General features: G+C 49.0%; 1 protein-coding gene across 5 annotated transcripts in view; it reads left to right on the top strand.

Annotated features, from left to right (window-relative positions):
• The first annotated feature begins 236 nt into the window (after positions 1 to 236).
• Positions 237 to 27,223, top strand: part of magi1b (membrane associated guanylate kinase, WW and PDZ domain containing 1b) — a 114,486-nt gene continuing 87,499 nt past the window's right edge. For 4 of the 5 annotated variants that reach the window (XM_049023020.1, XM_049023013.1, XM_049023021.1 and 1 more), the window contains exon 1: positions 237 to 1,052. In XM_049023020.1, coding sequence (XP_048878977.1) covers positions 755 to 1,052 — 298 coding nt within the window. In that variant the 5' untranslated portion in view covers positions 237 to 754. Of the gene's footprint in view, positions 1,053 to 16,832; positions 17,040 to 27,223 lie in introns of those variants that run through there. The other variant, XM_049023016.1, reaches the window with a different exon arrangement.

Raw genomic sequence — 27,223 nt, 5'->3', positions numbered from 1 at the left:
CGTATCCTGCTCAGAACCATATATATAGTAAGTACACGTTAAGAACTCGAATTTCAAAGTATGTTTTAATTTTCTGTTCAATTGTCTTATCCCTTTTAGTTAAATTACAATTGTAAATCATACGCTGTATATAGGGAAGAGCGGCGCATTAGGACCCTGTAATAAGGGCAGCCAGGATTTCCCTTCAGGGCTCCAGAGGGAGGCAGCGCGCATGCGCCGGCTTTACTATCAGACGGTCCCGATCGCTGGGACAAACAGTAGAATGAAATATAAGCAAACGATCGGCGACGCAGTACCTGCTTAAAGGAACCGTGATCGCTGGAAACCACGAACGCAGATAGTGAGTGGATTTGGTGAATGCTTTTATTCTCTCTGTGCGGGCTTGAAGAAGGAATCGTGAAAAGTGTTGGTCAAGAAAAAAAGTAGGAAAAAGCTGCGTAGAGAACAAGTGTGGATGTTAATGAAAGTAAACCTGGCGGTACAAGAAGGATCAAGATGTAGAAGATGAGACACCGGGGACATAAAAGCTGGCGAAAAAACTACGTGAAGGTGGATATTAGATGAGAATGGCTTGATTGTGCTGATGACAGTTTATGTTACGATTGGGATCGTTGTATTGCCAGAAGGAAATAAAGTTTTCAGCCTTCTTCTGTAGATTAGCATCTTATTTTCTTCCGTCCCCGTAAGCAGCCGTGGGACCACCTGTTTTTTTTTTTTTTTTTTTTTTTTTTTTTTTTATCGGACTTGAATCACCATGTCCCGTGTGGTACAGAAGAAGAACCACTGGAGCAGCAAACTTACGGAGAGTTGGCTGTGCAGAGACGCGCGGGGGGATCTGCATGCGGAGTTGTGCGGCGGCGCCGAGAAGGGCGAATTCTCCTATGTGGGTGACATCAACCAGGATTTAGTGACATATGAGTACGGTGGACTGACCGAGGGGGAATTAATATTGGAGGTAGAAGGCCTTTCGGTGTCTGGATTGCCCCTGTATGATGTGCTGGAAGTGGTGAAGAATTGCAAAGGTCCAGTTCGATTCAGGACTGTCAGACAAGGTAGGTGATGCGAGCCTTGGGCACCGTACAACTATCCCTGTCCATCTCATGCTCTCACACCCTGTACCCCAAAGTGGGATTCTCGGTCCATTTTGGGAACGTTTTCTTGGGCAGTGATGAGACCACGGATCTGAACATCTGAACATAGTTACATCTGCGCCTCCATCTAGTTGACAGATGTTTGTATACGGATGATGATTATCTGCGAAATCAACATGTGCCGTCAGGAAAAGAGTATAGGCTGATTTTAATACGTTTTCCCTTACTCTGCTTGAAACACTGTAGAGGTGTGTTACGGGTCCATATAAGCTTTAAAATCCAGCACCACCCGCATACTGAACAAAACTGTCAGAAATAAAGCTGGTTAATTAAGTTCCGGAGTGGACAGTAAGAGGGAGCAGCAAATTAAACAGGCACTGCGTGAATAAATGCATTTTCTCAGCTGCCAAAAAATCCCACTTCGTTAATTGAAAAATAAATACTTACTGGAGTCGGGGAGTAATAATTAGGGTGGGGGCTGATAATTAAGGCGCTCCGTGGCACATCAGCGCCGGTTTAGTCGCGTTTGACATGAATCCGCCCTGACAGCCTTTTGAGACGTGTGTCCTGGCGCGGAGGGGGCCGCCGCGGCACCGGCGACACAACTGCCGTTTCCTGGACCTGGAACTTTAAGCGATCTGCCTAAATTCCCATTAAATCGCGCTTTCGTGAATGTTGCTTCACTGGGCGATGCCTGCTGAAGGTGATGTGTCCTGCGGGGAGAATTCAGCCAGCCTGGGTGGATGTCATAACTTTGGCTTCCCTGCCTGTGGCTGGCCGTGTGTGTGAGGTCTTCCTGTGCGATCCTGTTTTCTGGCCACAAAGCCAGACTGCTTTGAATCTTCATATATTTCTGTTTGTTTTGATGAGGTCCTTGGTGACATAGAGTTAGCAGATCAGAGGAGTGAAGATTTGCCTACAAACCACATATGCTGGAACATCTGACAGGATTTAGATGAAATAAAACTGTATTCAGCTTGCTTAATGATTGTTAAGTAGTATTAGGCATTGGGGTAAACAATGGAATTTTTACAAGTACCATTTACAATCAGGGTTCCCCAACCCCAACTAATCCAATTATATTCCGAATTGTTTTACGCTCCTGTCACTCAGGGGCGCTTGTTATTGTCCTGTACACTAGACCCTTCCGCATCGCAGAGGTTAGGGGTAGAACCCCCCATTTTTGGTCCTTTTAACTGTCGAAGCGTATCGTACATTAGTACAGTTTGGCTTGCTAAAACGGCGAAATAGAAATACCGCGTGTCGTCCGCTGCGTTCGTAAAACTCTCAGAACCTCACCAAAAATCCCATTTATTTACTAATGCGATATATCGAAACCTCGATGGGGAAAGTTGCGATGGGGAAAGTTGCGATGCGGAAGGGTCGCCTGTGTTTTGATGTGGGCTTATACTTAATCAGTAGGGGGACAGAGACCAGGTATGACCCCACATAATGTCATATAAATGCACAACAGTCTCCCATAATAGTTTGCTAGTTCTACTGTAATTGTGGAACATTAAATGATTTGTTTTGTACACGTGCTTTATTCTGGCAGGCTGCCATTTCTGTTTGCAGTAATTTTTGTGAAGCCCAAAAGCTGACTGTCTTGCAGTCAGCCCCTCTGCGGTGGGGGTTCCTGCTTTCGTCTGTCCCTGGGCCGCGTACTTGCTGCCTTGTTATACTAGTGGACTCCACAACAATGACAGGGTACAGGCTGGATGAGTCCCGTAGCGTGAAGGCCGGGCTGCCATGCCCACATGATGGCATCCGCTAGTATGGGACTGGACCCCCAGTCTGCTTCCTTCAGGTAGATGTGGTCTGTGCTGGAGACCATTGCTAAGAGATGGGATGTCCTGTGTTATAACCTGTTGAGTCTTATTTTAAAATGACAGGACTGCAAAGTTAAGCGACATGCAACTGAGAAAGTAACAAGTACCTAGTCCCTTTGGGGTGAAGAGTCTTGCTCAGGGGGCCAATGGGGAAATCATTCTGCTGACCACAGGATTGCTCTAGGGAATTGAAATATAATTTAATTGATCTGGGTTGGAGGTCCAATATGATATGCTTTCAGGAGGGCCCAAATCTCTAGCATTACCTCTGCTTGCTGATCCAAGCCATGCGAATCGTTTCATATTGCAGAAGCGAGCAGATGACTGACCTGAGTTTGTCCGCGATGTGCTAGACTTTTAATTAGAAATGTTCAGGTTGGACCAGTGACTCCACATTTGTGTAATGCAGTGTATGTGGGGTTCGGGTGAAGATATTCAGTGACGTGTCGTTTGAAGCATGGAGAACATGTTAGTCACCCTGTGGGCTGTTTGATGTTTGATGGCGGAGCAAAGTGCCAAGTATCCAAAAAAATGATTTTCAGACACGTGTGTGTGTGTGTGTGTGTGTGTGTTCTGGTTCAGCATTAAAGGGTAAGTTGGGAAGGTTTGCAGTTTTATTTAAGGACAATTCGGCTGTTGGGAGGAGTTTTCAGTGATCTTGGAAGGCATGGGAAGCCTTTGCTTGGAACATTCCGGCGAGACGCCTGTGTAAAGGCAGACGTGTGGCAGGAAGCTGGTGATGTGCAATGGTATCGCACACAGGAAGTCCTTACATTGCATGGACCTACTTGTCCCTGTAAGATTTTATTGGGAAATTCATTTAAAGGGGTCCCTGGAATTTCAGTTCTGTTCTCAGTGTGGGGTCCCAGGGAAACACCTTCTCTTTGTTTGTTTGTTTGTTTGTTTGTTTGTCAAAACTAGGGGATAATAGAATTAATTTGCCTGGTAAATTTATAAATGTTACAATTTATGTTGTTATTGTGGATACAGCATAAAATGAACATCAAAAGTTTTGCTGTGATGTGGAATTTAAGTTCGCATTTATTTAAAATTCTCCTTGGGGGTCTTTGCTTTCACAAAGGTTTGCTCTGTGTCCAGTCGAAACAGGAAGTTAGGGTGCAAACCTAAGGCCATCCTGTAGGTCACAATGTCCTACGCACAGCTGGTGGAGGGGCATCAAGCAGAGTGCACCGTGCTTTCAAAACTGCAAAATAAGTAAAAATGAATAATGTGTCTCATATATACATCTATATACACGCACACGCACGCGCGCACGTTAGTTAGCGTTAGCATTTTTCCCAAAGAAATGAATGAGCAGTCCCTCTTAAGATATGTTTACCCGACATGTTTGTGTGTGTGTGTGTATGTGTGTGTGTACCAGCAGGAACTAGTAATATTAGTCAATATGTTTTTATTTCTGGTAACTGCTATATACTGCGATGCCGAGCTTCACGTCTGATAAGTAAGACAAATGTAATTTGATTTTTTAAATATGCTATTAATAAATAGGCTTGAATTAGACTTTGGCATGTGTGAATACTGTTTCATCCTCTGGTAGTTAACTTTGTACTTTGATATGTACATAGATTTTTATCATTGATTTCAGACCATAATATAGCAATGTTGTTTGTTCTTGTGCAAAATGAATCTCCAACATTGAACTCTATGTTCTTCAAGAAAAGAACTGCCATCACAGGCTAGCATGATGTCTGAATGCCCATTTGCTAACGGCGCCTAAGGGTTGGTGTGGGAGCAGCTTCTGTCTCTGTAGTGTCATTTAGGGTTTCCCACTGGCTCGGACGTCCCAGCTGGCCCATTGGGGTCATCTCGGCCAAGTGGGTACAGACCAGTGTCTCTTCACTGACAGAAAAATTACAGGGCTGGCGTAGAATGTGAGGGTGTTGCTGTTTGTACTAGAGGCTGGGCAGACAGCTGCACATGGGCAGGCATGAGGGCGAAGGTCACTGGCGAAGCTCCCGTATGCTACGGCGTGTCCCACAAGAGCGCCCTGTCGTCACCATGACGACACCATGAGGTCCGTAAGCGGGTAGCTGAAGAGGGAACTCCTTTCAAAAAGGCTGAAACATTCTGAATTTTGCCCCCTTCCTCCATTTTTTGCTCCGTTCCCATTTCATATGTGCAGGGCTGGAATTTTTAAAAAATGTACAGTTACTCTGACAGTTTGGACTGTGTGTTTCTGGTCTCCTTTAGTTGATGTTCCCTGGTAGGCCATCCCCGGCGGGCCGTCCCTGTCCCCAGCAGGCCGTCCCTATACCAGGCGGGCCGTCCCTGTTCCCCGGCGGTGCGTCCCTGTCCCGGGTGGGCCGTCCCAATACCCGGCGGGCCGTCCCTTACCCTAGACCTAGCGCCCCCTGGTATGCATCTGCCCTAAGACCTCCAGCTTGTCCTCTGCATTCCTGTGCCTGGGCAGGCGGGCAGATTGCCATCCGTCCTGGAGATTCAGCCTGATTGCCATGTCCTCTTTGGGGGGACCTGAGTCCCACGACCTGGCTGAGCTGCCATCTGGGGCTGTTGCTAAGCTTGTGACAAAGAGGTCACCGATTGCCCCCTACATCCACGGGCTGAGATGTGGATCAGGACAGACTGTAGGATGTGAGCGAGGGGAACAGAAAGGCACATTTGAGGGCTCTCACCCCGTACCTGCTGGAGTCAATCACAGCCGGCGTCACGTTCACCTGCAGCGGGGGCCCTTCGCGGCTGGCCTCCCATTTGCCTGCTGCGGGGGTGGTTCACACCGCATCTGGGACAGCTGATTAAGCGAAGGACACCGTGAATGGTGACAGACTGTATGGGCGTCAGCTGGCCTCACCATGTGGCTACATTTTGGGGGGGGGGGGGGGGGGGCTGCAGATGTGCCTGTAAAGGCTCAGCAGATCACAGGGGGGCACAGGGTCACCTGAGGTCAGATACATCAGCTGCACCAGCGCTTGAGAGCCACATGCTAAAATGAGCTGAAATGAGTCTGACTTTATTCACAAAAACAGAATTTGTTATTTATGCAGGTGACGAGTCAGAAACAACTGTGGTCATTATTAGATGAGGCGGGGCGTGCTCCATCGCTGGGGAGGCCTCAGACCTGGAAAATCGGTTTGCTTTACAATCTTTTTTTCATCATCAGTTAATCCCCAGATCGGACCTTGTTTGTAAGGGTCTCCAGTGGCGTCTTACTGGGTGTCCAGTGGCGTCTTACTGGGTGTCCAGTGGCGTCTTACTGGGTGTCCAGTGGCGTGCTCACAGTCAGCCGATATTCACCTTTGCCCGCGGCAGCGACAAGCTGCGATGTCCTTGCCTGAGTTTCTCTTCATCGCAGTGGCCTGCAGGGGCGTCGTCCCGTGAAAACGAGGCGCGAGCCCACGACCCCCGCAGACCCACGGGACGCCTGAAGGAGACACTGGTTCCAGTGAGGGGCCCAGCTAGCTCTGCTTATTGGCTGGCTAAATGAATTGTAATTGCTGGGATATGAATCGATTTGTCAGGCTTGCTTACACTTTTTAAGGGTGTCCCACTCGTACTTTCATTGGACTCTGCAGCCTGCTGAGCTTCCAGTCCTCTGGAGGATGTGATCCCCCCCCCCCAGCCCCCTGTGTTCTAATCATTACCTTTAATTAGGGTCTGGCCCCCCCGGCCACCTCACACAAATCGCATTAAACGATTTGGGTTTCTGTTTTCCCACCCCCCAAGCCAGATGTGGGGGGGAGGGGAGAAGCAGCAGCTATGATTAGGGGAATGGAAACTGGTGCAGTGCAGGGCCTGCGTCTCAGGGGGTGTGCAGTGGTGTGGCCCTGCTCTGATCAGATCTATGGACCCTCACATCACCAGGGCCTCTTTTTAAGAATTGTATTTCCTCTCCTTTTGGTTACACATGCAGTGATGGTGATTTGGGAGTGTGCGGTGTCAAACCCGCCGGCCAGGGTACGCCCCCCCCCCCCCCCCCAGTCAGGGAGGCCTGGCCCTGTGACGCTTTGGATAACACGGTGAGAGGGGCTGTGTCGGTTTCCCCTAACATTCCCTTCACCTTTGTTGCCCATTGCAGGCGTTCCCTGTCAGACTTTTCCTCTTTTGCGCTTTCCTATCACCGGGTTGTTATCGGTCATCCCTGGTTTATTGTGATGCTGAATGTCCCTGCGATGATGGGGCAGTCTTTGGGCAAACTGTCATCCACACAGAGGTAGTGCAGCGCACAGAACATAGAACTGATTGTAGTTTTGGGCAATTAGCTTCTGTCAGGCTGTTTGCAAAACTATTTCCATGCCGAGCCCCATTTGTGTGCTCCTGAATGTTTTGGGTAATGGTTTATCCCTCTGGCACGACAGGCTCCTTCCTCCTAATTAAAACCTTTGCCGGTCTTCCCTCCCAGTCCTTCCTTCCATGTCTCGCCCCTGTTTACATCACTCTGTTTGACTCTGCCCACAATTCCTCACACGCTGCTCCCCTCTCTTTCTTGGTTCTGTTTGTGACTTCGTTTACTCTGCCATGGGCTGGCCGTCCGCGAGCCGCGAGTGTGCCGGCAGCCCCCGTCCCGGTGCGGGGGCCCTGCGGTCGTGACCTCCGCATTCCCCGTTCTGACAGGTCGCTCACCTTTGACCTCCATGCAGGTAGGGGGCAGCAGCTCAGTCGCAGCTTGCCAGAGGCCTGTAGCTAGCCCTCACTTGTCTTCGCGCCTTTTTTTTCCTGGTTGTCTGGAAGCAGAGTCTGAATGTCTTCCTCATGTGCTAGATGGAGATTGACAGCTTTCCTAATGGCTGCTGTCTGATTGGTTTTTCTGGTTTAATTGTGTGTCGCTTAAAATTGTCTTTGGGATGCAGATTTGTCTAATTCCATGACTGGTTTAAAGCTGCCAGAGAGACTGTGGCCTGGCACTGATTGGGCGCCTTTATCTGCCCACTGCATAAAGGTGTTCCTTCCCTTTGATGGTCTGCAGCATCAACTGCCCCCCAGCACATGAGTCCTCCGCTCTCGCTCACACTGCATCCCCACTTTCTTTCCCTCCCTTTTGAAGGCTGTAGCTATCCAACAAACATTTTAAATCCTGTCAGACATTTAGGGGAAAACTTAACCTTACATCCCTGTCAAAACTCACCAACTTCTGTAATCTTAGCAGTTCTGGATCCAGATTGAGGGTGAACGGACTCCGCTTAGTTTACCGCTGAAAGTTTTTACAGATCAAAGGATTTTGAGGTTCATCTGTATGCCAGGGTTGATTGTAATATGTTTGAATGGGCTATACATTCTTACCAGATTTGTCTGAACTTAAAATGACCAAATTCAGATGAACAATAAACCTGCTGGTTATTCAGTATCTAACTGAGGAAGTGTGTTAATGTTCCTCTTGGGTTTCACCCTTTAAGTACACGCTGATCTGTGCGATATTACCGTAGTCTCAGCAGTGTGATGGGATGCTCTTCAGCATGTCTTACACAGACCACGTGGTATTCACACCCTTGCAGAGGACAGAGCCTGCAGCATCGCCACTAAACCGTACATTCAGACGATATTTGAGTACTGAGAAATTTTTATATGTCCTTGCGTTGTCCCCATACCTGCGTAGATACCACATATCCCTCTCGCCATATCTGCATGCTTACATGCTCTCCTGTGTGTGGCAGCATGGCCAGCGATGCAGTTAGCACGAGACAGATTACTTATTTGTTTTATTTCCGCGTTCATTTGTACCATTGCTCTGCATCATTCTCTGTAGTGTTTACTTCAAACACAACACTAATCTAGAGTTAAGTTGTGCTTCAAGGTGTAAGCTCTGTGTGGAGGAAGGGCTCTTCTCTTATTGGGCTCTGGGTGTTAGTCGTGGTTCGGTCAGGGGGCTTGCCGATCCTTCACTGACCAGACGACAGTCAGCTCTGTCTGCTATTAGCTGACAGGGAGATCCATTTGGCACTACTGTGGTCTACCGGCGTCATACGGAGCCGAGTCAGAGTGTTTCAAATAAAGATTATTTCTGCAGCGGCTGGTGGTCAGCATGGCCAGCTCTGCCCTCTGTGAGACCAAATGAGGTTTAAAGTGGTTATTCAGTGGAAAACCTAAATCTCTCATGACTTCCGAAAGCCGATTGGCGCTGCCTGCTGCTAGATTGTATTTTAATAATGCCAGAGAGCCTCAGAATCGGACTCCGCTGGGTGTAAGGTCTGACTCAAGAAATCCGCCTGCAACCAGGATATGAAGTAAATTGTATTATTGGTTTTTAAAATCTTTTAAAATCCTAGTATTACACTTGTGTGCATTTTGATTTTTTTTCTCCCCTCATAAGGGAAGTAATTCTGGCCTGTGAAAACCGATTTGAATCTCCGACACCGTGGCGTAAGACAAAATTGGCTAAAAATCACATCAACTTTGTTTTTCTCCAGTTTAAATGTAGAATTTGTGTGTTAAAAGCTCTTGGTCAGAGTCGGAAAACATCTAAAGAATTTGTGTGAGGTGTTAAGTAAAAATGTCACCCGTTCCAAAAAGTTGACCCCCCCCCCCCAAAAAAAAAAAAAAACAAAAAACAAATAAGCCTGCAGCGAGTGGCAGGCCTCTGCTGCCTATGGAGCCCGCAGGTTTACATGCATTGAAGAATGCGACCCTTCCAGTCTTAGCCGTTCCTCATCTCTGTCGGGGTGTGTGCACATATTTTTCTGCCTGCTTTGTGTACTTTGTAAGATACCCGTCACTGGGGAGGCTGGGGGGGGGGGGGGGGGGGGGAGTCCGAATGAAGAATCAGTTTTTTCAGAGGCCCTGCAGCCTGTTTTCGGGATGCCAGGCGGGGGGGGGGAACGGCAGCGATGGTGCTCCGTCAGGGTGGGGGGAGGGAGGTATCATTGCCTGACACTGTCTGCATGCTTTTCATGCCCGGCATTGCTGTGACCTAAAGCCACCGGGACGCGCTCGTCCGGCTTGGGCTTCTCACCAAACAGGTTAGGGTGAAACTGAGGTCTGCCACGCAGGTTGGTGGGCGGGGCAGGACAAAGGGAAGCGACCTTCCGGGGTCAGCCTCGCTGAGGAAGATTACATTCCTGATTTGTATCGAGTTCCTCGTGGTGTGTCAGGCCGGTCGAGGCTGGGCTTTGACGCGGTGGCACTCCCCCTCTCAAATACGGTACACAGCCGCTCCGGGTGATTGATGTCAAGGGCTCCGGTTGCCATAGTGACAAAAACAAACACTTCAGGAGTGCAGGTTTCACCACTGGACTCATGCCAAGCATGAAAGACGAGTGATTCTTGGGAGAAAATGGTTAGCGCTTCAGCTGTAGTTTTAAGGGTCACGGGGATGAGGTTCAGTCATGGAAAAGTCACTGTTGAGTAATACGTTTGTGTTAATGGTGTATACCAGTGTCTCGCGACCCAGTAGGCAGGGACCCCCCAGGTTTATGTTGTTGCTCCCTCCCAGCTCTCATCACACCTCGACCAATAATCTAGAACACTGAGTACCTGCTACAGGTGAGTTGGGAGCTGAGAGGGAGCATAAATGTGGATTTCTTGGGGGTCCCTGAGGACTGTGGGTGTCATTAATCAGAATCTTAATCTTATTCACACAGACTAAGGCTATTGGGAGTGTTTGTTGGCTCTTCTTGCTGCTGTTGGAGACTCCGTGATAACAGACTAAATATTAACTAAATGTTAGGGGGTTAGGCGAGAGGAGACCAAATACAGACGGAAATGCAAAGCATGTAATAAATACTTTGGTTTGTGCAAATTTGATTCAATATGGCCGACGTTCCACACACAGCCCTGTGGGTAACAGGAGCCTGGCCCAGGAACAGGGTGCCTTGTCAGTTGTGTTCACACCAGGAAACTTAAATGCACCTCCGTTTGCTTCCAGGATGTGATGGTATGAAGATCTCAGCTCGCTTTCGGCTCTTATGCTGTCACCTGCTCTCCCAGCTCAGAGTCCTTTACGTGTGTGAAATGAACACTGTCTTCCTTTGAGACTGGATTACCCAGGGAGGTTTGCATGCGAGCAGGAGGTTTATTTGCCCTCTCCCCACCTCTGCATCACGTGTCTGCAGTGCAGGAAGGAAGCTCAGATGTGAGAACGGCCAAGAGCCGCGGGTCCTGCTACTGCTGTGGAGAAACTGCTCCATCAGAGAGTCTCCTCTTGGTGGTCATTAGTCAGTCGGGTAGTTAGATGAAGTGCCTCTAAATGCCCTTTCTGATGCCAGCCGGCTCCACCTCCAAGGCCTGGTACTAGCCTGCGGATATCTGTCTAGCTTTTAAACTTTATTACAGCAGCACACGGCTTTCTGCCGCAGATGATATGCTGAGATGGTTTAATTTTATACTTTCGTTGCATAGATGCTATTTCAGCAAAAATGACAAGATCACTGTACTTACTCTTAGGTGATAAATTGTTAAATTAATTTGCATCGTCCTTCCATAGCCTCTGTGACTCTGTGATTCTGCCCCCGATATCGTCTTTATTAGTCATGTGGTTTCTCTTGACTTTTGTTATCTCTGTTATATGTGGTTGTTATGATGGTTTATGAAGGACCTGAAAGTTTTGTGCCTACTGTATTAATATGTTTGCTGAAGCCGGGTAATTTGAGTGTCCCGTTACGGGTCTGATAGCTTGGTTCTGCCCAGTAAACCCGTCCTGGTTCTGCATCCTGTGTGCAGTTTCTGTGTTTGCCTTCAATGCCGGTGCGCTTCCTAACAGGATGCTAAGCGCTTACTGTCGCTGGGGTGATCTCATGCCCGCTGGCTAGATGCGAGTGTGAGATTAGGGATTACAGATTCATGGCTTTCATTAGGCAAGCTCATTCTGTTTGCTGTGGAAACAGACCCCCCCAGCCACCCCTGCACAACCTGCGTCTCAATGTCTAAACCCATCACAGCACAGACTGGAAGGATGGATCTTTTAACCAGCTGAGCCTGAACCCAGGAAGATCATTCTGAGGAAAGCAGCAGGCTGCATGACGTCCAGAGATGGAGCTCAGAACAAAACCCATGAACAAAATCCAGTTCTGGAAAAATGATCACAATTGGCCTTCAGACGGCGACTCTGCCTGTATCTCGCAGATTCTCACTTGATCTCAGCCCACCTTAATACTTATTATTGCAGTGCAGAGACCGGTATTGTTCTCAGATCAGAGGATCATGGTGCTGCTGCTGGATTGGAATTGCAAACATCTGCGGTCATGTGGAGCTGACCAGATAATTCCCAGGGGCTGTGAGCTGGTGACTGTAGTCCCGCAGATGCACAGGATTTCATGTCGCCTTGGTGTGCCTTAGCAGAAAGGTCCCAGGTGCCTGATTCCTTTTGAAAGTACAGCTCTTATGTCTCTTTGCTGACCTGGTCCTGGAAAGAGCCACCAAGCCGTTGGCTCTATGACAGACCGTGTGGAGCCCAGGCTTCCAGAAGGGTCTGTTTTCAGTGTGTTTGAGGCAGCTAATGGATAGGTTGAGTATGTGCTGTCTGGCAGCCCTCTGAGCCATGAAGGGGACAGTTTCTGTCAGGCCCTGCACTTCGCTCTGCATGGGATACGTTCTGATGGTGCACTTTCTTGATTTCGTGTCTCCTGTCTGCCCCTGTCGCCAACCTTGCTGTCTGCTGTTGGACCTCAGGGCCAGAACACTCACGCACACTACAGACAAAGTGACACCTACTTTTTCATTTTGCTTTTTATTTCTGCCACTCTTGTCAGCTGTGGGAATAAGCGGCAGTTTTCAGACGCGCTGACGCTCGCTGGTTTCGCGTTCAGCTGGCAGTGTTAAGGGCAGGACTCAGTGTCGAGTGGCATGATGGGTCAGTCGTAGCACTGCTGCCTCTCACCCTCTTGGGTAAGGGGTCAAATTCTGCTCACTTTTGGTCAAGTGTTTAGAAGATAAATGGATAGCTACATCGGGAACGGTCTGCTGCATTGCTGTGATTCACTGCATCGAGGAGAAACCCTTTTCAAGAAATTCAAAGAGGCTGCTTTCAGTCTCTTACCTGGGGGGCTAGCTTAGCTTGGCCTCCCCCCCAGGCAGTAGTGACCCCACAGATACCCCATTTAGCTTTGGTGTGGGTGTCCTCGCCACACCCCTACCAGCCGGGGGGTGGGGGTCACAGGTGGCCCCCGAATGAACCAACATTCTTTCTGCACATGTGATTACTTTGAGATCTGCGTCGTTTGGTAGTATTGGGAATACTCACTGCACTGAAGAGGTGTGGGGAGCCTGTTAAGCGGAACGCCTCCAGCAGAAGGCTGCGGATATTGCAGCCATATTTCTTAGTGGTGATGGACTTGGCCGCGGGGGCGACGACTGAACCCCTGCTGTTTGAAGATGGATGATGGGCAGCGCTGGGCTGGACCCGTGTCTCGCAGGCCGGCGTAACCCCTCACGGCGTTTCTGACTGGGCTGTCAACAGGACGTAGCTAAATAAGCTCTGTGCATCAGCACGAGTGAGTGAGTGTGAGTGTGTGTGAGTGTGTGTGCTGTTACATTGTATATTACCATTTTCAGGTCCTCACAAAGATCTGTGAATGCAATCAGACAACTAATAATGGCAATAGTCTCATATTTTATTTGGTTACCTATGGTTAAGGTTAGCGCTGGGTAAGGGTTAAGATTGTCATTAGGAGGATTAGAGTTTTCCCCCATTGAAATGAATGGAGGGTCCCCACAAAGATATAATTACAAAGCTGTGTCTGTGTGTCTGTGTGTGTGTGTGTGTGCACGTGTGTTTTATTAACTGGCTGCTCACATGCGTGACATGACTGATTGTTCCACGCCCCCCCCCACCTCAGCCAACCTCGTTTGCATAAATTTGCCCACCTGCTTCCCCGAAACCCCCCCAAGCTTACAGGAGCAGCATGTGAATGACGGGAGACCCCTGCGGTCTCGCTTCAAACACTTTCTAAAATGATTTATTCCGTTACTTTTTTCTGAGGGCGGAATAAAAGCTCTCTGCCTTTGCGAACCATTTACAACCCAGGTGGTCTCTAAGTAATTGATAATACTTTAATTACATTACATTTAATTCCATCCATCCATTTTTCACAACAGGTCATCTAATACTAGGTCACAGCGAGTTTAGAATTTAAGCTCATTCGGAGATTTTTATAGTTAATCATTCAACAACTGAAAATAATTTTAAACAGCATTGTAATATGTGGCTTTTAGCAGGATAAACACTGGTTTAGTCTTTAGGTAAACACATCCCAGGAGGTGTGCAGTGGTGCTTCGTTTGTGCCTGAACTTTATAGTGCAATTAGAAGATTCCATAAGAAGATAAGCAGGACGTCTGTGCTGAGTGTCAGTGGCGAATCATTCTTCTGGGGTTCTGCCTGCTCGCTGCAGATGCAGTTTCCTTTGTTGGCACGCATGCCAGCTTGCACGGTGGTGTCGCATGCGGCTGTTCAGCCGTGTGACGTGCGGCTGCACTCATGCTCGTCGCACCCATATGGACAGACGGCGCCCTCTGGCCTTCTGCTGATTGGCTGCCCGACTTCTCTGCTGATTTATACCGACACACAGCCTCGAATGCCCTCATGTCGGTCGCCGGCAGTGGACGTCCACATGCAGACGTGCCCGTTTCCAACGAGCAAAGGAACGTTCCCCGTCTGTCTGCTGGGAGCTGCAGTCATTGGCCTCTCAGATGGGCTCGCTTCGGGGCGTGGCCCCAAACCTCAGCCATGCGGCCTGTTTACATTTCGGTGGCGTGCGCCGGCCGCCCAAGCTGCCTGCTGATCCTCAACTCCTCCTGTTTCCATGAAAGTGCTTTGTTTGTTTTCACCTGCCTTTGTTGCTTATTTCCAGCTGGCAAAATTTCCAGTGTCTGTTTGGCCCTGGGAGGTGGCTGCCAGTCTGCCTATTACCTTTCTCAGGGTGCTCAGATGTTACATTGCTTTGGTTTGTTTGCTTGTTTGAGCTCACGTCAGCAGCCGTGGAAGCGTGATGGCAGAAATGGCCACAGAAATACGGAGGAGCTAGGCTGGGATGTCCCTGCTCTGCTTCGGACCCCCTGACAGTAATCAGTGCTGGTTGGTGACCTCCACTAGTATGCATGATTTCCGCAATCAGATGTCGATTGGCAGCTGTCCGAAACCTCAGAGACCGACTATTCTTTGGTGTGTTTGTGCTTGTGTTTGTTTTTGCTCCCAATTATGTTTAGACATAACTGCGAAAATAAACATTTTTCCATTACTTTCCTCTCTTCTGGCTTCAGTGATTCATACGATATAGAAGTATTTTCCTCTGGACATGAATTCGGTTATTTTTCTTTTTGTGATTACCTTCAGTTTCGGTTTTGGGGCTATACGTCATCAGTGTTGCTGTGTCAAAATAATTAGCCTCATTGTAAACAGATTGAATTTTTTGTGTGTGGTACAACACAGTATTACTGTGGCTGTGTGGAAATCTGACCCTCTTTTGTTATGAAAAGGCCCTCATTTTAACACCATATTTTGTATAAATGTTACACATTCGCAAAATCAGTTTTCTGCCACCGTTGTGAAAATCCTCACTTGCACACCTTGCGAAAGCAGAGATGCTTCTGCAGTTTCCCATTCCTGTTATGTGGGCATATTTTTTTTATTGTTTTGGCCAGTTCATGTCAACATAATCGTCAATATTGATCCGAATATTCATTCGGGATGGTAGGAGAAGATTTAACTCAGAAACTCCCCCCTAGAGAAAACATGCTGAACTCTTAACGTAAGTTCTGCTACACCTGTGCTAAGGAGACCCTCTGTCTTACCCCATCTTGGTGTGTGGGGGTGTGTGACCACCCCCGGCGGTGCACCGTAAGGGGGCTGCCTGTGTTCCAGGGCTACAACGACTAAACGGTTACTTTCAGGGTTTCAGTCGTGGGGGTGTGATGAGAATAAAAAAAAATTCTGTATTGCTGGTGCGTTGATCATACATGGGGGTGGGGGGGGAACTGAGACGCTTTTTGTTTGGTGCGTTTGGTAGCTGAGGCCTGGAGCCCAGCTGTAGCAGGTCATATGTTAGTGCAGGTACCACAGAAAGGATCGCAGAGTGGAACTCGGCTGTGGTTCTGCCTCGGGACTGAGCTCGGAGCCCACCACGTCATGTAAGAGATGCTCACCAGTGACGTGTAACCACACATGGCCTACGTCCGGCTCCAGCTGGCAGCCTTCAGATCTGCTGGATGTGCCTCATCTTTCTGACTTTTTTTTTGGTGAAGGTTTCTTAAAAATGCACCTTCCCTGTGCTTATCATGGGATGTTGCAACAAAGAGGTGATGCAGAGGCCGGTTGGGGAGGCAGGTACTAGGAGGTCATGGTGGTGGGTGGGTGGAGCTTAGGGACCTTGAGTACACGCCCCCCACATGCTCCTTGAGATGAGGTGCTGCCTGCGAAGATGTTGGGCCAGTATTTCAGTTTTAGGCTATTAGATCAGTGTTCCGCAGATCCGGTCCTGGAGGGCCAGTCTACAGATCTACACCACAGTTACATGTGGCAAAACAAAAACTAAACTAAATATACAGGAACCATACAGGAATCTGCACCACAGTTTGCAGATCACCAGATAGCTAGCTGGTGATCTGAATAAGGTGTGTCTTAGCAGGGTAATCTGCAAACTGTGTGTGCAGAATGGCCCTCCAGGACCGGATCTGCGGAACCCTGTTTTATAGTCATGCTCCCAGCTCATGCTGCTCAGTCTCTTCAGAAACAGTTTGAAATGCAAGCTCATTTCTTAAATTACAATGGAAGTTGCATTCAAGAAAAGTAAGAAAAAAAATACCAGGGTCTTCGCTGTGACAGGAAGCACGCCCTGGGTGACCCAGTGGCTGCCGGTTGCTTTAGCCGTATGGGTGTGGGCTGGTCATAGCTCGATCTGAGAGCCCTCGCAGTGTGATAAACATGAAAATGCAGACACCGATATGACCGGTGGCCCCTGGTCGACTGAATTCCGGGCACTTCTCTGTTTAAATGCTGCTGGTGAGGTTGGCACGTATGTGCTGCCTCTGTTTACTGCTTTCCTCTCTGTCCTCGGCCCTCCCCCGCCCCTGGGCCTATCCCAAACGCGGCAGCGACGCGGCAGGCTCCGTCACGCGCAGCCGGCAGTGAGACTGCCAGATCACACGACACACCTCAGAGATGGCAGCTCACGTCCACCAGGCTTTCTGAACCTCGGAAGGTACTTCGAAAGCGAATCGGTAAGGAAGTTTCCACAAGTTGGCTGAAGAGCTTCGGAACGGGTTAACAGGTGTCAGTTTTTGTGAGAGGCTACATGGATTAAGTTACCAGAAAGCAGCGGCGTGCAGGGGCTGACAGGCGATGATTCACCCTCATGTTTATGTATGGGTCCGTGTGCGGGGTTAAGTGAAAGGCTCATAGTTTTCACTGAAGGTGTGGGTCAGTGAGGTCATGCCAGAACGTGCGGATATGCCCGGGAGATGAATCCCAAAGACGAGAACAAGCGGGAGTCATTTTATGTCTGAGGATGAGCAGGCGTCTCTCGCCGTCCTCCACGCGGTTGATTGCTGGCCAGTCTATGGCGCTGGCAACGGGCTGCTCCCCTGGTAACGGGCTGCTCCCCTGGCAACGGGCTGATCCCGGGACAGGAAGGAGGACGACCCGGATACTTACCAGCTACTGGGACATGTGACTGGGGCTCTGAACTGTGGAAAAGTCATCTCATAAGGTGTCAGTGTGCAGACAGGTGTGTGTTAGTCATATGCTAATACCTGTGTGTGTGTGTGTGTGTGTGTGTGTGTGTGTGTGTGTGTGTATGTACTGTATGAACACATGACTGTGCACATTTGCTAGATTTTAAATAAGATAAGTATGTTGTTTCATCTGACCTCCTGGCTAATTCTCACCGGGAAGTGCATCCCATGCAGAACTGGGCAGAAGGCTGGGGGACACACTGGGTGAGGGCCCAGGGTTACTCAGGGCAGGCACACACACAGACACACACACACACACACAGACACACACACACACAGACACACACACACACAGACACACACACACGAAAGCCTGTATTCCCTTCTATAGACAAAGGCATTACTTAAGCGTTAATGCAGATATTCAGGCAGGAAGTGGGTCCTGTGAATACCTGCAATGCATCTTTTGGAGTGAATTCAGCCAAGAGGAATGAGTGCAGAGAGAGCGAGAGGCTTTCACTGAATCAACCCCTGGGACTGATTCCAGGTCTGATTCTGTGTGTGTGTGTGTGTGTGTGTGTAACAGTCAGCGGACCCTGGTGCTGCCCCCAGGAAATAGGATGTGGTCAGTGTATCATCGTTATTCCAAGCAGAAATATGAAGGACTGTAACGAGAATGTAAATGGTCAGACTCGCTGTGTTACTCTGCTTCATGCCACTATCCGCATCTTTACGCTGGCTTACAGGGCAGGCGGTGGCCACATCCCCTAAGAATGCACCCGTCTGAGACTGGTTTTGATTTCCTGTCAAGCCGAGTGATACTCTGGGGGGGTTGGCTACCTCCCTGCAGACGGGTCTGTTGCGCAGGCTGGAATGCGCAGCTAGTATCGGTTCTGGCAGCCCCGCCGCTGTTGTCTGTCGGGCGTGTGTTTGCTGTGCGAGACTGCCGTGCGTCTGGGATGCTGATAAGTCTGTCTGAGCATCAGCACTCAGGCCCCCGGCTGGGTCAGTGCTAACGGCGCGTTTGGCCCCCGGAAGTCGGCCACTTCCCGCTTTTTCAGAAGTTTGGTTTGCGGACCTTCTGCTTTGCCGCATTTCTGTGTTTCGCTTTCAGTTCTGTGCCAATGGAAAGGTGTGAGTCACGGGGCTGTTAGCGAGACTTACCGCTACCGATTACATCAGGTTTCCTTACCGGATGTAGATTTACTTTAATCCGCCAGTCTTTTGATGCCCGTGCATGTCATAAATGCCATATCTGTTGATAGGATCAATGTAGGACTTGTTGGTGCAAGTCGTTATTATGGATATTTAATTGCTAATTAGGTTGAAGACCCTTGAGAATGGTGGTTCTTAAATTAGGTTAGCTGTTAATGTATTAAACATTTACACGGTATTTTAAAATTATCTCTGAGTTAATAATGATAATAAGGTTTATTTATATAGCGCCTTTCATACACTCATACAGTTCATACAGTTGTTTGGGTTTAGTTGTCTTGTCCATTTTTAATAAAAATAATAATAATAATAATAATAATAATAATTGATACTTTATTGATTGAAATTCTCTTTTTACGCCTCCCTCAACTTGCTCTTTGTAGAGTAAGCTATCAGCAAAGGGCAGCCACCTGTAGCGGCAATTGATCCATGCCATGGGTTTACACAAGCTGCCACAGACAGATGGACGTCCATCCATGAAGGTCTGGGACATGTGGCACGCCTGTGTCACCACGGGCGGTTCCAGGCAGGGGAGCATGTCACCCTCCCCACCTGTCTCTCCCCCCCCCCCCCCCCCCCCCTTGCCCTCAGAACACAATGAACTGCGGCATTAAAATAAATAAATAAGATACCGACTTCCTTACCCGGACAGACCTCTCTCTCTGAAGGCAGGTCCTCATTACCATAAAATACCATTGCGGTTACACTTTTCCGCTTTCGTAGGTACTGCACACTGTAATGCAAAGGTAACCCGAACCCGCCTCATTATTTATGTGTTCCTGTTTGGACAGAAATATCATCCTGCATTAAGGGCGTTTTGTAATGATGCATAATTATTTGATTCTTAGACCTCATCCGCCTGACTTACTAATCACATTTGAAAATGGTGACTCTTTCACGGCCTAGGCACGCCCTAACTGCCTTTGCAGTTTGTGGCTACAGATCAGGTCGGATGCCAGGTGAATTCACCCACCTCGCTTTGTTGAATGTCCCTGCTGTCCTGAAATCGTTTTGACCCCCACAATCATAGTGTCTGTGTTATAGAAAGATCCCTGGCCCCCCCTGGCAATACCCCATCAGTATGTTGTATCACGGTTTAGCTCTGAAACTCTCCTATGTCAGCCAAACGACATCACCCTGTGTGAGTTCCCTTTTTTTGTTACTAATTAAGCACCGGATTTAACTATGCATTCTGGATTCGGGGCTTTGTTCTCAGGACTGTGTTTTTGCTCTGATGCATAACGACTGCAAGTCACCCAGCAGAAAGGCCTCCTGTGATATTCGATCCCAGCAGGTGGCTTCGTGGCGGCTGCTAGCCGTCCCGCGCTTTTACCGAGGCTATCCGTCCTGGCAGCTCAGCAGTGGCCGTCACAATATTCTTTTAGGGAATATTCCGGAATGTGGGAGCCGGGCGCTTTCCAGCACCTGGGGTCTGATCTGTGTCTCCGCACTTCTCCCGCTGATGGTTCTTTTACGGCGATATCTGTCAGGGCCTTTGGTTATGATCCACATTTCCAGAGAGACTCAGGGCTGTGGGGGTGTGTTCTGGGTCTGGTGGTGGTTTTCCTTACAACTCTGTGGCTGCTGGGAATGTTTACGGCAGGCCCCCGGCACTTACAGGGTGGAGATGTCCGGGAGCGTTAAGCAAAGCTGATTACTGTCTCATCTGTGCTCTGCCTTGATTGGGATATCAGCGTACTACTGGGAAATGCTGTAAAATATGTCTGACCTCGTTTTGCCACGGTCCTCATTTTTCCTGTTGCTTTGGTTCCTGTATCTTTATTTCAGTTTTTGTTTAGGGACGTGTAACAAACACTGCTGTGTGTGTCTCTGTGGGTCTCAGGTTTGTCCGTCTGAGGCAGGTCCGAGAGCAGGGACAGCCAGTGCTGCTGTTGCATATCAGAGAGCGGGGACAGCCAGTGCCTCTGAGGCAGGTCAGAAAGCGGGGACAGCCAGTGCTGCTGTTACATATCAGAGAGCGGGGACAGCCAGTGCCTCTGAGGCATGTCAGAAAGCAGGGACAGCCAGTGTCTCTGAGGCAGGTCAGAAAGCAGGGACAGCCAGTGCCTCTGAGGCAGGTCAGAAAGCGGGGACAGTCAGTGCCTCTGAGGCAGGTCAGAAAGCAGGGACAGCCAGTGCCTCTGAGGCAGGTCAGAAAGCGGGGACAGTCAGTGCCTCTGAGGCAGGTCAGAAAGCAGGGACAGCCAGTGCCTCTGAGGCAGGTCAGAAAGCAGGGACAGCCAGTGCCTCTGAAGCAGGTCAGAGAGCAGAAACAGCAAGTTCCTCTGAGGCAGTTCCAGTTATGTGGTTACAGGCCACGGGATTCAAACCCACAAACCCACCAACCATCCAGACATCTCTAGCTCTTTTTTTCATGTGCCGCCTGGTTCCCTCATATGACTCTGGCAGGCTGTTGCCTGCTGGGCAACCTTCAACCTTACCACAGCAGTGTGCTGGCTAACCATTACAGCAGCCGGGGGGATGGATCATGGTGAAAACTAGTGCGAAGAGCAGGTCAAGGATCTTCTGCACTGTGGTCAGTCTTCTGTCCACTGGGGGGTCCCTGAAGCAGCCACAGCAGTGGGATATCTTGGAATAGCTAAGAGGTGACTAGCAGGATACATTCAAAGATTTTCTGGGCCTATTCTCACAATGGCAGACTGTAATGGTGATGAACATGGCGTTGTGAAGGTTCTTAGTACTGTTCCACCTATGGTCTGCAACGATTTGTGGCATATTTCAGAAAAGCAGTGGGCTCCGACTGGTTTAGGCCGGTACAGCTGTCAATTTAGAGGAGTGAGGAGAGGGGCAAACTTTCCTACAGCCAATCATCTGAAATCTCAGTTAAAGGCTGAAGGCCTACCGCCTTTGGACAACAATCTGGTTGGCTAAAGGCTTCTTTCTCCAACCAATCGTGTAGCACTCCAGATAAAGGCTGAATGCCTACCTCCTCTGGATAGAGAGCCTGAATGGCTGTCGGCTCCTGAAGGCACTAAGTTTGACCCTTCATAGTAAAGTAATGCTGCCTGAGTTCCCTGGCCCTTGGGACTGTGACATTGGTGTTGCCCGGCTACAGCCTGGCTCTGCTCAGGTGTCCTGCATATGTCTCCCCACTTCACCCAGGCCCCAGACCATGGTGGTTAATCTTCCTCGGTACACTGCTCTGCCCATGGCCACCGTCTGTGAGATCCACTCCCCCCCCCCCCCCCCCCCCCGCCCCGCCATGCAAAGAAGGTGGGTAACTTTAGACAGTCACGCATATGCTCACCTCCCTCCAGATGGATTTGGACATTAGAGGACATCTGATACGTAGCCAAGCCTGGACCTGCAGTATTCCTTTTCCCAGAATCCCTCACAGGGCTATCCGTTGGCTCATTTGTTATTGGCAGCCTTTGACCCTGTTAACACCCATGGCATGGATCAATAGGTAAAATGCCCCTCGTGTTAAATGAGGTCGGCAGACCCTGGTATCCGTCATTCGGCTGAAGGGGGACTGGTGTCCCGCTTGCAGCATGGTGACCCTCCAGGGGGCGCTTGCTCACCACCGAGACAATGGATTTGTTCTGGTACCTTCTGAATATCAAAGCCATGTCTAACCTCCACACCTCACTGTTTGTGTAAAGGTCTGTAATCTGAAGAGAATTAATGAAATTTTCTTGAAGGAATAAATTCAGTATATACACAGAATCGTGCAAGTAATATGGATATTCATAGATGAAAATTCGTCTCTAAGGTCTTGTACAATGCATTTTTTTAGGCTTTAGTGCATTGGCTCTCCTTTTGAAAGCTGGCAGAGCTGTCATCCTTGGGAGAGACTGCTTTTTGAGCCAGAGTTACCATAAGGACATTTCCGGGATTTTGTCAGACATCGTAGCACCCCTGGAGGGGCGTGCGGGCTGTGGCTGCTGTCTGCTCTAATTGAAGAATGATAAACTGACAGCATGCTCTGTGTGATACTGAGAAAATGCAGAATGATAATTCAATATGCTTTGGTGATGCTAAACGGGCAGATTCAGATGCTGAGGAGGCATGTGGAATACCAAGTGCAGGAGTGCACGGGCAGCCCAGCCGCTGTGAGAAGAGACTGATGCAGAAATAAACAGACAAATATGGCTGTCGGTGGTTCATCTGGCTGGGACATTGATTTTGTGTCAGCTCTGCCTGAAAATGCTGTCCCGTTACAGTCTGCAGGCATTAGTCTGGACCTGATAGGTGAAGGCGTTATGAGCTCCTATGGCCTCCGGAATGAAGGAGGCACTATGGGCTCCTATGACCATCGGGATGAAGGAGTCGTTATGGGCTCCTATGACCCCTGGGATGAAAGAGGCACTATGGGCTCCTATGACCCCTGGGATGAAGGAGGCACTATGGGCTCCTATGGCCTCCAGGATGAAGGAGGCACTATGGGCTCTCATGGCCGCTGGGATGAAGGAGGCACTATGGGCTCCTATGGCATCCAGGATGAAAGAGGCACTATGGGCTCCTATGGCATCCAGGATGAAGGAGGCACTATGGGCTCCTATGGCCTCCAGGATGAAGGAGGCACTATGGGCTCTCATGGCCGCTGGGATGAAGGAGACACTATGGGCTCTCATGGCCGCTGGGATGAAGGAGACACTATGGGCTCCTATTGCCATCGGGATGAAGGAGGCACTATGGGCTCTCATGGCCTCCTACGGCCGCCGGGGCCCAAACCAACTTCTGCTAGACCTTGTTCCTCAGTGGGGGAGGCAGGACGATGTGCAGCACTAAAGAAGTTAGAGAACATGATTCTGAGCGCACTGCCCACTCTCTGACATTTACCCCAGAATCTGCCTGATAGACAAGTTCCTGAATGCTTGGAGGAGGGGTTATGTTTGACTAGTTGCAGAAGTTGTACTGGTATTTCCAGTTCAACAGTTTCCATTTGGTTGCGATGCATTTATGTGACATGGGATCTGTTATGTTATGACGCTGGAATGCAGCTGCCGGGGTCCGTGGTGCAGGTCGATCATCACTGCTCCAGACCTCAGAGCCATCACAGACGTCAGTGCCTGCCCGTCAGCTCCACCATGATGGCAGAAGCACCTTGCTATAGCCAAGACCTCGGTCAGTGGGCCGGATTCTGCACAGCTGTCTCACTCTCGCCTCCGTGTCTTAGAATGCTGACTCCATCCTTAGGGTGCGGCCAACCCCTGTCAGCATCTTGTCTGCTCTGTCCTCTCTTTCAGTTGGGGTCCCTTTCTGAGCCTAGGTTGCTGAAAATGCCAGTTGGATTGTTGCTCGTACACAGAGTGTCCTCTAGAGGGAGCACTTGAGAGATTAAGTCAGTTAATCACTGGGAAGCATTTGTACCGTGTGACTTTCTGGCTCAGTTTGCCTTGGCAGAGCAGAGTTCCTTTCAGTGGTGGTTATTATCAGTCATCTCATGCTTACAACATAAATATGAATAATAGCTTCTACACTACTGTTAAAATTTATTTCAAATCGAAAAGCTGATATTTTTGGTTTTGTGTTGAAAACTATAACGTGCAGAAGGGTCCATGGAGCCTAATTTGTGCCACTTTTGATCCATTCAGATCCTCTGTGTGCCGGCCAGAAGCGTTAGGCCAGTGCTGGCCACACTGCCCCGGACTCTTGGTTGTTTTCTGCAGTTAGTCGGTCTTATTGGTGGACTGGGAGGGCTCAGCTCTTTGTCTCGCTGGTACCGTTATTGCACCATTTGAAGCCAGAGAGACACACCCAGATATTTCTGGGAATGCAGTGTTTCAAAAAAAAAATCATATGGGGAAGGGCGCATGGAAAGTTCCGGGCAGCGCCAGCTGTAAAGTTCTGCTGGGGCTTCTTATTCAGCTCGTGATTAAACCTCCATGAGCAGCGCGAGGAACGGCTCTGGATGTAAAGGGCCACGTTGTAATTACGGCCCAGTCCCCGACTCTGTCCACAGAGTGATTATGCAGTGGCTCTTTCACAAGCATGTGACTCAGCTTCCAGTCATATTCTGAGGGGAGTTTCTTAGCCTTTGGATGAACCATAATTGTGCACGACTCTCGCTCACACTTTACTGCAGCAGACCCGATATTGAATTATTGCCATCTGTTTGGTAATAATATTTGTTCAGCATAAGATTTCACTGCCAGCCACACCAGACCCTCTTGTCGGTGCCCCCACCCCCATGTAGCTGTCAGTGCTCCCAGGCTGTGCAGTGTGTCTCACATCCTCAGTATATGCCTTGATCCTGTTCCTTCTGTCCTAACCCCCCTGTCTGCTCTCCCAGGTTATGCAGTGTGTCTCACACCCTCACTATATGCCCTGATCCTGTTCCTTCTGTCCTAACCCCCTGTCTGCTCTCCCAGGTTGTGCAGTGTGTCTCACACCCTCACTATATGCCCTGATCCTGTTCCTTCTATCCTAACCCCCCTGTCTGTGTTCCCAGGTGTTGCAGTGTGTCTCACATTCTCACTATATGCCCTGATACTGTTACAGGGTCCTTTATACATAGCACCAAGCTAACCAGAAAACATCTTTGTATGTCCAAGGCTGTTTTTGATCCCTTTATGGTGCTGGGGAGCTGTGAGAGGTCCTACAGTGTTGGGGTGAGCTGCACCCAGAGGGCTTTTTGGAACGTATTGAGAACTGCTAGGCAGGCAAGGCATGTGCTTTGTGACAAAGGGCCAGTTTAACTCCCAGGCAGCACTGAGTAACTGGCCGAACGACCCCTGTCACATTCTTTGTGAATTTCACTTCGGGCCACCAGGGATGTCAGATTCCCAGGAGAAATAAATTGCACAGTATTTCACTTACGGCCTTAGTGATATTAGTTTTTTTCTCGGAACAGTCTTACTCATACAATCTTCCTAGAAAACATATGTATTCTTCATTTTTAGTGTGTCTAAGTCTCATAAATTCTTCATCTGAATTTAAATATTTGATTACAATTTCATGATCTAACTGGCAAATGTGATTTTCAGCACTTAGTACCCTCGTTACAGAAATCAACGTGAACTCTGTAACCCATATGGTTGGCATCACGCCAATCAAACGTTTGTTGCAGTGACCGATTAGGCTCCGCCTCTGAAGAGATCTCTCAGTCCTGTTTCCTTCTGGATTCCTTCTGCCATCGCTGTTTATCTTGCATGATTCCATTAAGGCATAAACTTGACCAGCAACCGTGAGGGAGCACAACCATTTTGGATGTGGGCCAGGGTCTCCTTTGACATCCTGTCTGTTTGCACATAGCTCTGGGAGGTTGTTTTAAAGGATGTCCACATCTATGCAGAGTCACCTCAGTATTATATTTTTGTCATTTGCTGTCTGTCTGTCTTAGAGCTGACTGCTGCATCCAAACACATGTTTGATGATCGTTTTATGTCCCTCATCAGACTTGCCAGCCTTTCCGCAGGTCAGAGGAACACAAGTCACTTTGTTCTGGAGATTTTGACTAGGATGTAAAAAATAAGTGTTTTATCTGGAAACAGTCTGCGAAGGGTTGGCGTCCTGCCTTGGGTTATTGCCTGCCTTACACCCATAGCCTCCAGAATTAGATCCAGATACCAGCAGCCCTGCACATGATGATACGGTACAGGTGATGGATAGATGGATGGATCTGGAGAAAGTGACCAGTCCAGAGCTACATTAAGATATCACAAACGTTGTGGTGCGTTATCATTTTTATTTTTTATTTAAATAGGTAATGGAAATTTTCATTAAAGGTGAAAGTGCAGCTTAATCGTTCAAACCATCCATGTGAACATATGTATGTGAAGCTGTTTATAGCTGTAGTGCATCATTTTTTATGAGTCTGCTCTCATAACTAATAAGATTCTGACCCATAAATCTAACTCGCTGTGAGGTGGTTTGCAGCCTTCCTCTGAGTATTTACGGAAGACGCAAAGTGCTGTACAGTATGAAAACTGCAGCTTGGTGTTCAGCATCCTCTGCTCTGCGCGGGAAACTGATTCCAGATCAGAGCTCAGGGGCATTTTTGTTCTCCAAAGTGGTAACGATTACAAATCCCTGAGCTTTGAAATGCTGTTCTCTCATCTCACTTTTAATCCTTCCATCCATCTCTGGCTTACCCATGTCAGGGTAGCCTGCAGTGTATTCCAGGTAATACAGGGCAGAAGGCTGGGGGACACCCTGGACGGGATGCCGGTCCGTCACGGGGCACAGGGCTGGGGGACACCCTGGACGGGATGCCGGTCCGTCACGGGGCACAGGGCTGGGGTACACCCTGGACGGGATGCTGGTCCATCACGGGGCACAGGGCTGCGTTCCTGGTTTTCCTGGTTGTATTGCATTATGTATTGAACTGCCTGTCTGGTGGAGTTGCTACTATATTAATGTTGGAGGTGACACTGGTCCTCCAGAATAATCTGATAAAATCCTGCTGAGGTGTAGTACAAAGGAACTTTCTTACTCATTGCGGATAATCACAGAGCTTGACCTCCCCCGCATTGCTGAGCTTTTTCATAGATTGCCTCTTGGCTCAGTTTGGACAAGGCTGGTTTTGTGTGGCCTGCCAGTGACATCACGTG

This window comes from Brienomyrus brachyistius, chromosome 8, assembly GCF_023856365.1.
Source record: "Brienomyrus brachyistius isolate T26 chromosome 8, BBRACH_0.4, whole genome shotgun sequence".
Taxonomy (NCBI): Eukaryota; Metazoa; Chordata; class Actinopteri; order Osteoglossiformes; family Mormyridae; genus Brienomyrus; species Brienomyrus brachyistius.
This window is presented reverse-complemented; position numbering and strand designations above follow the sequence as displayed.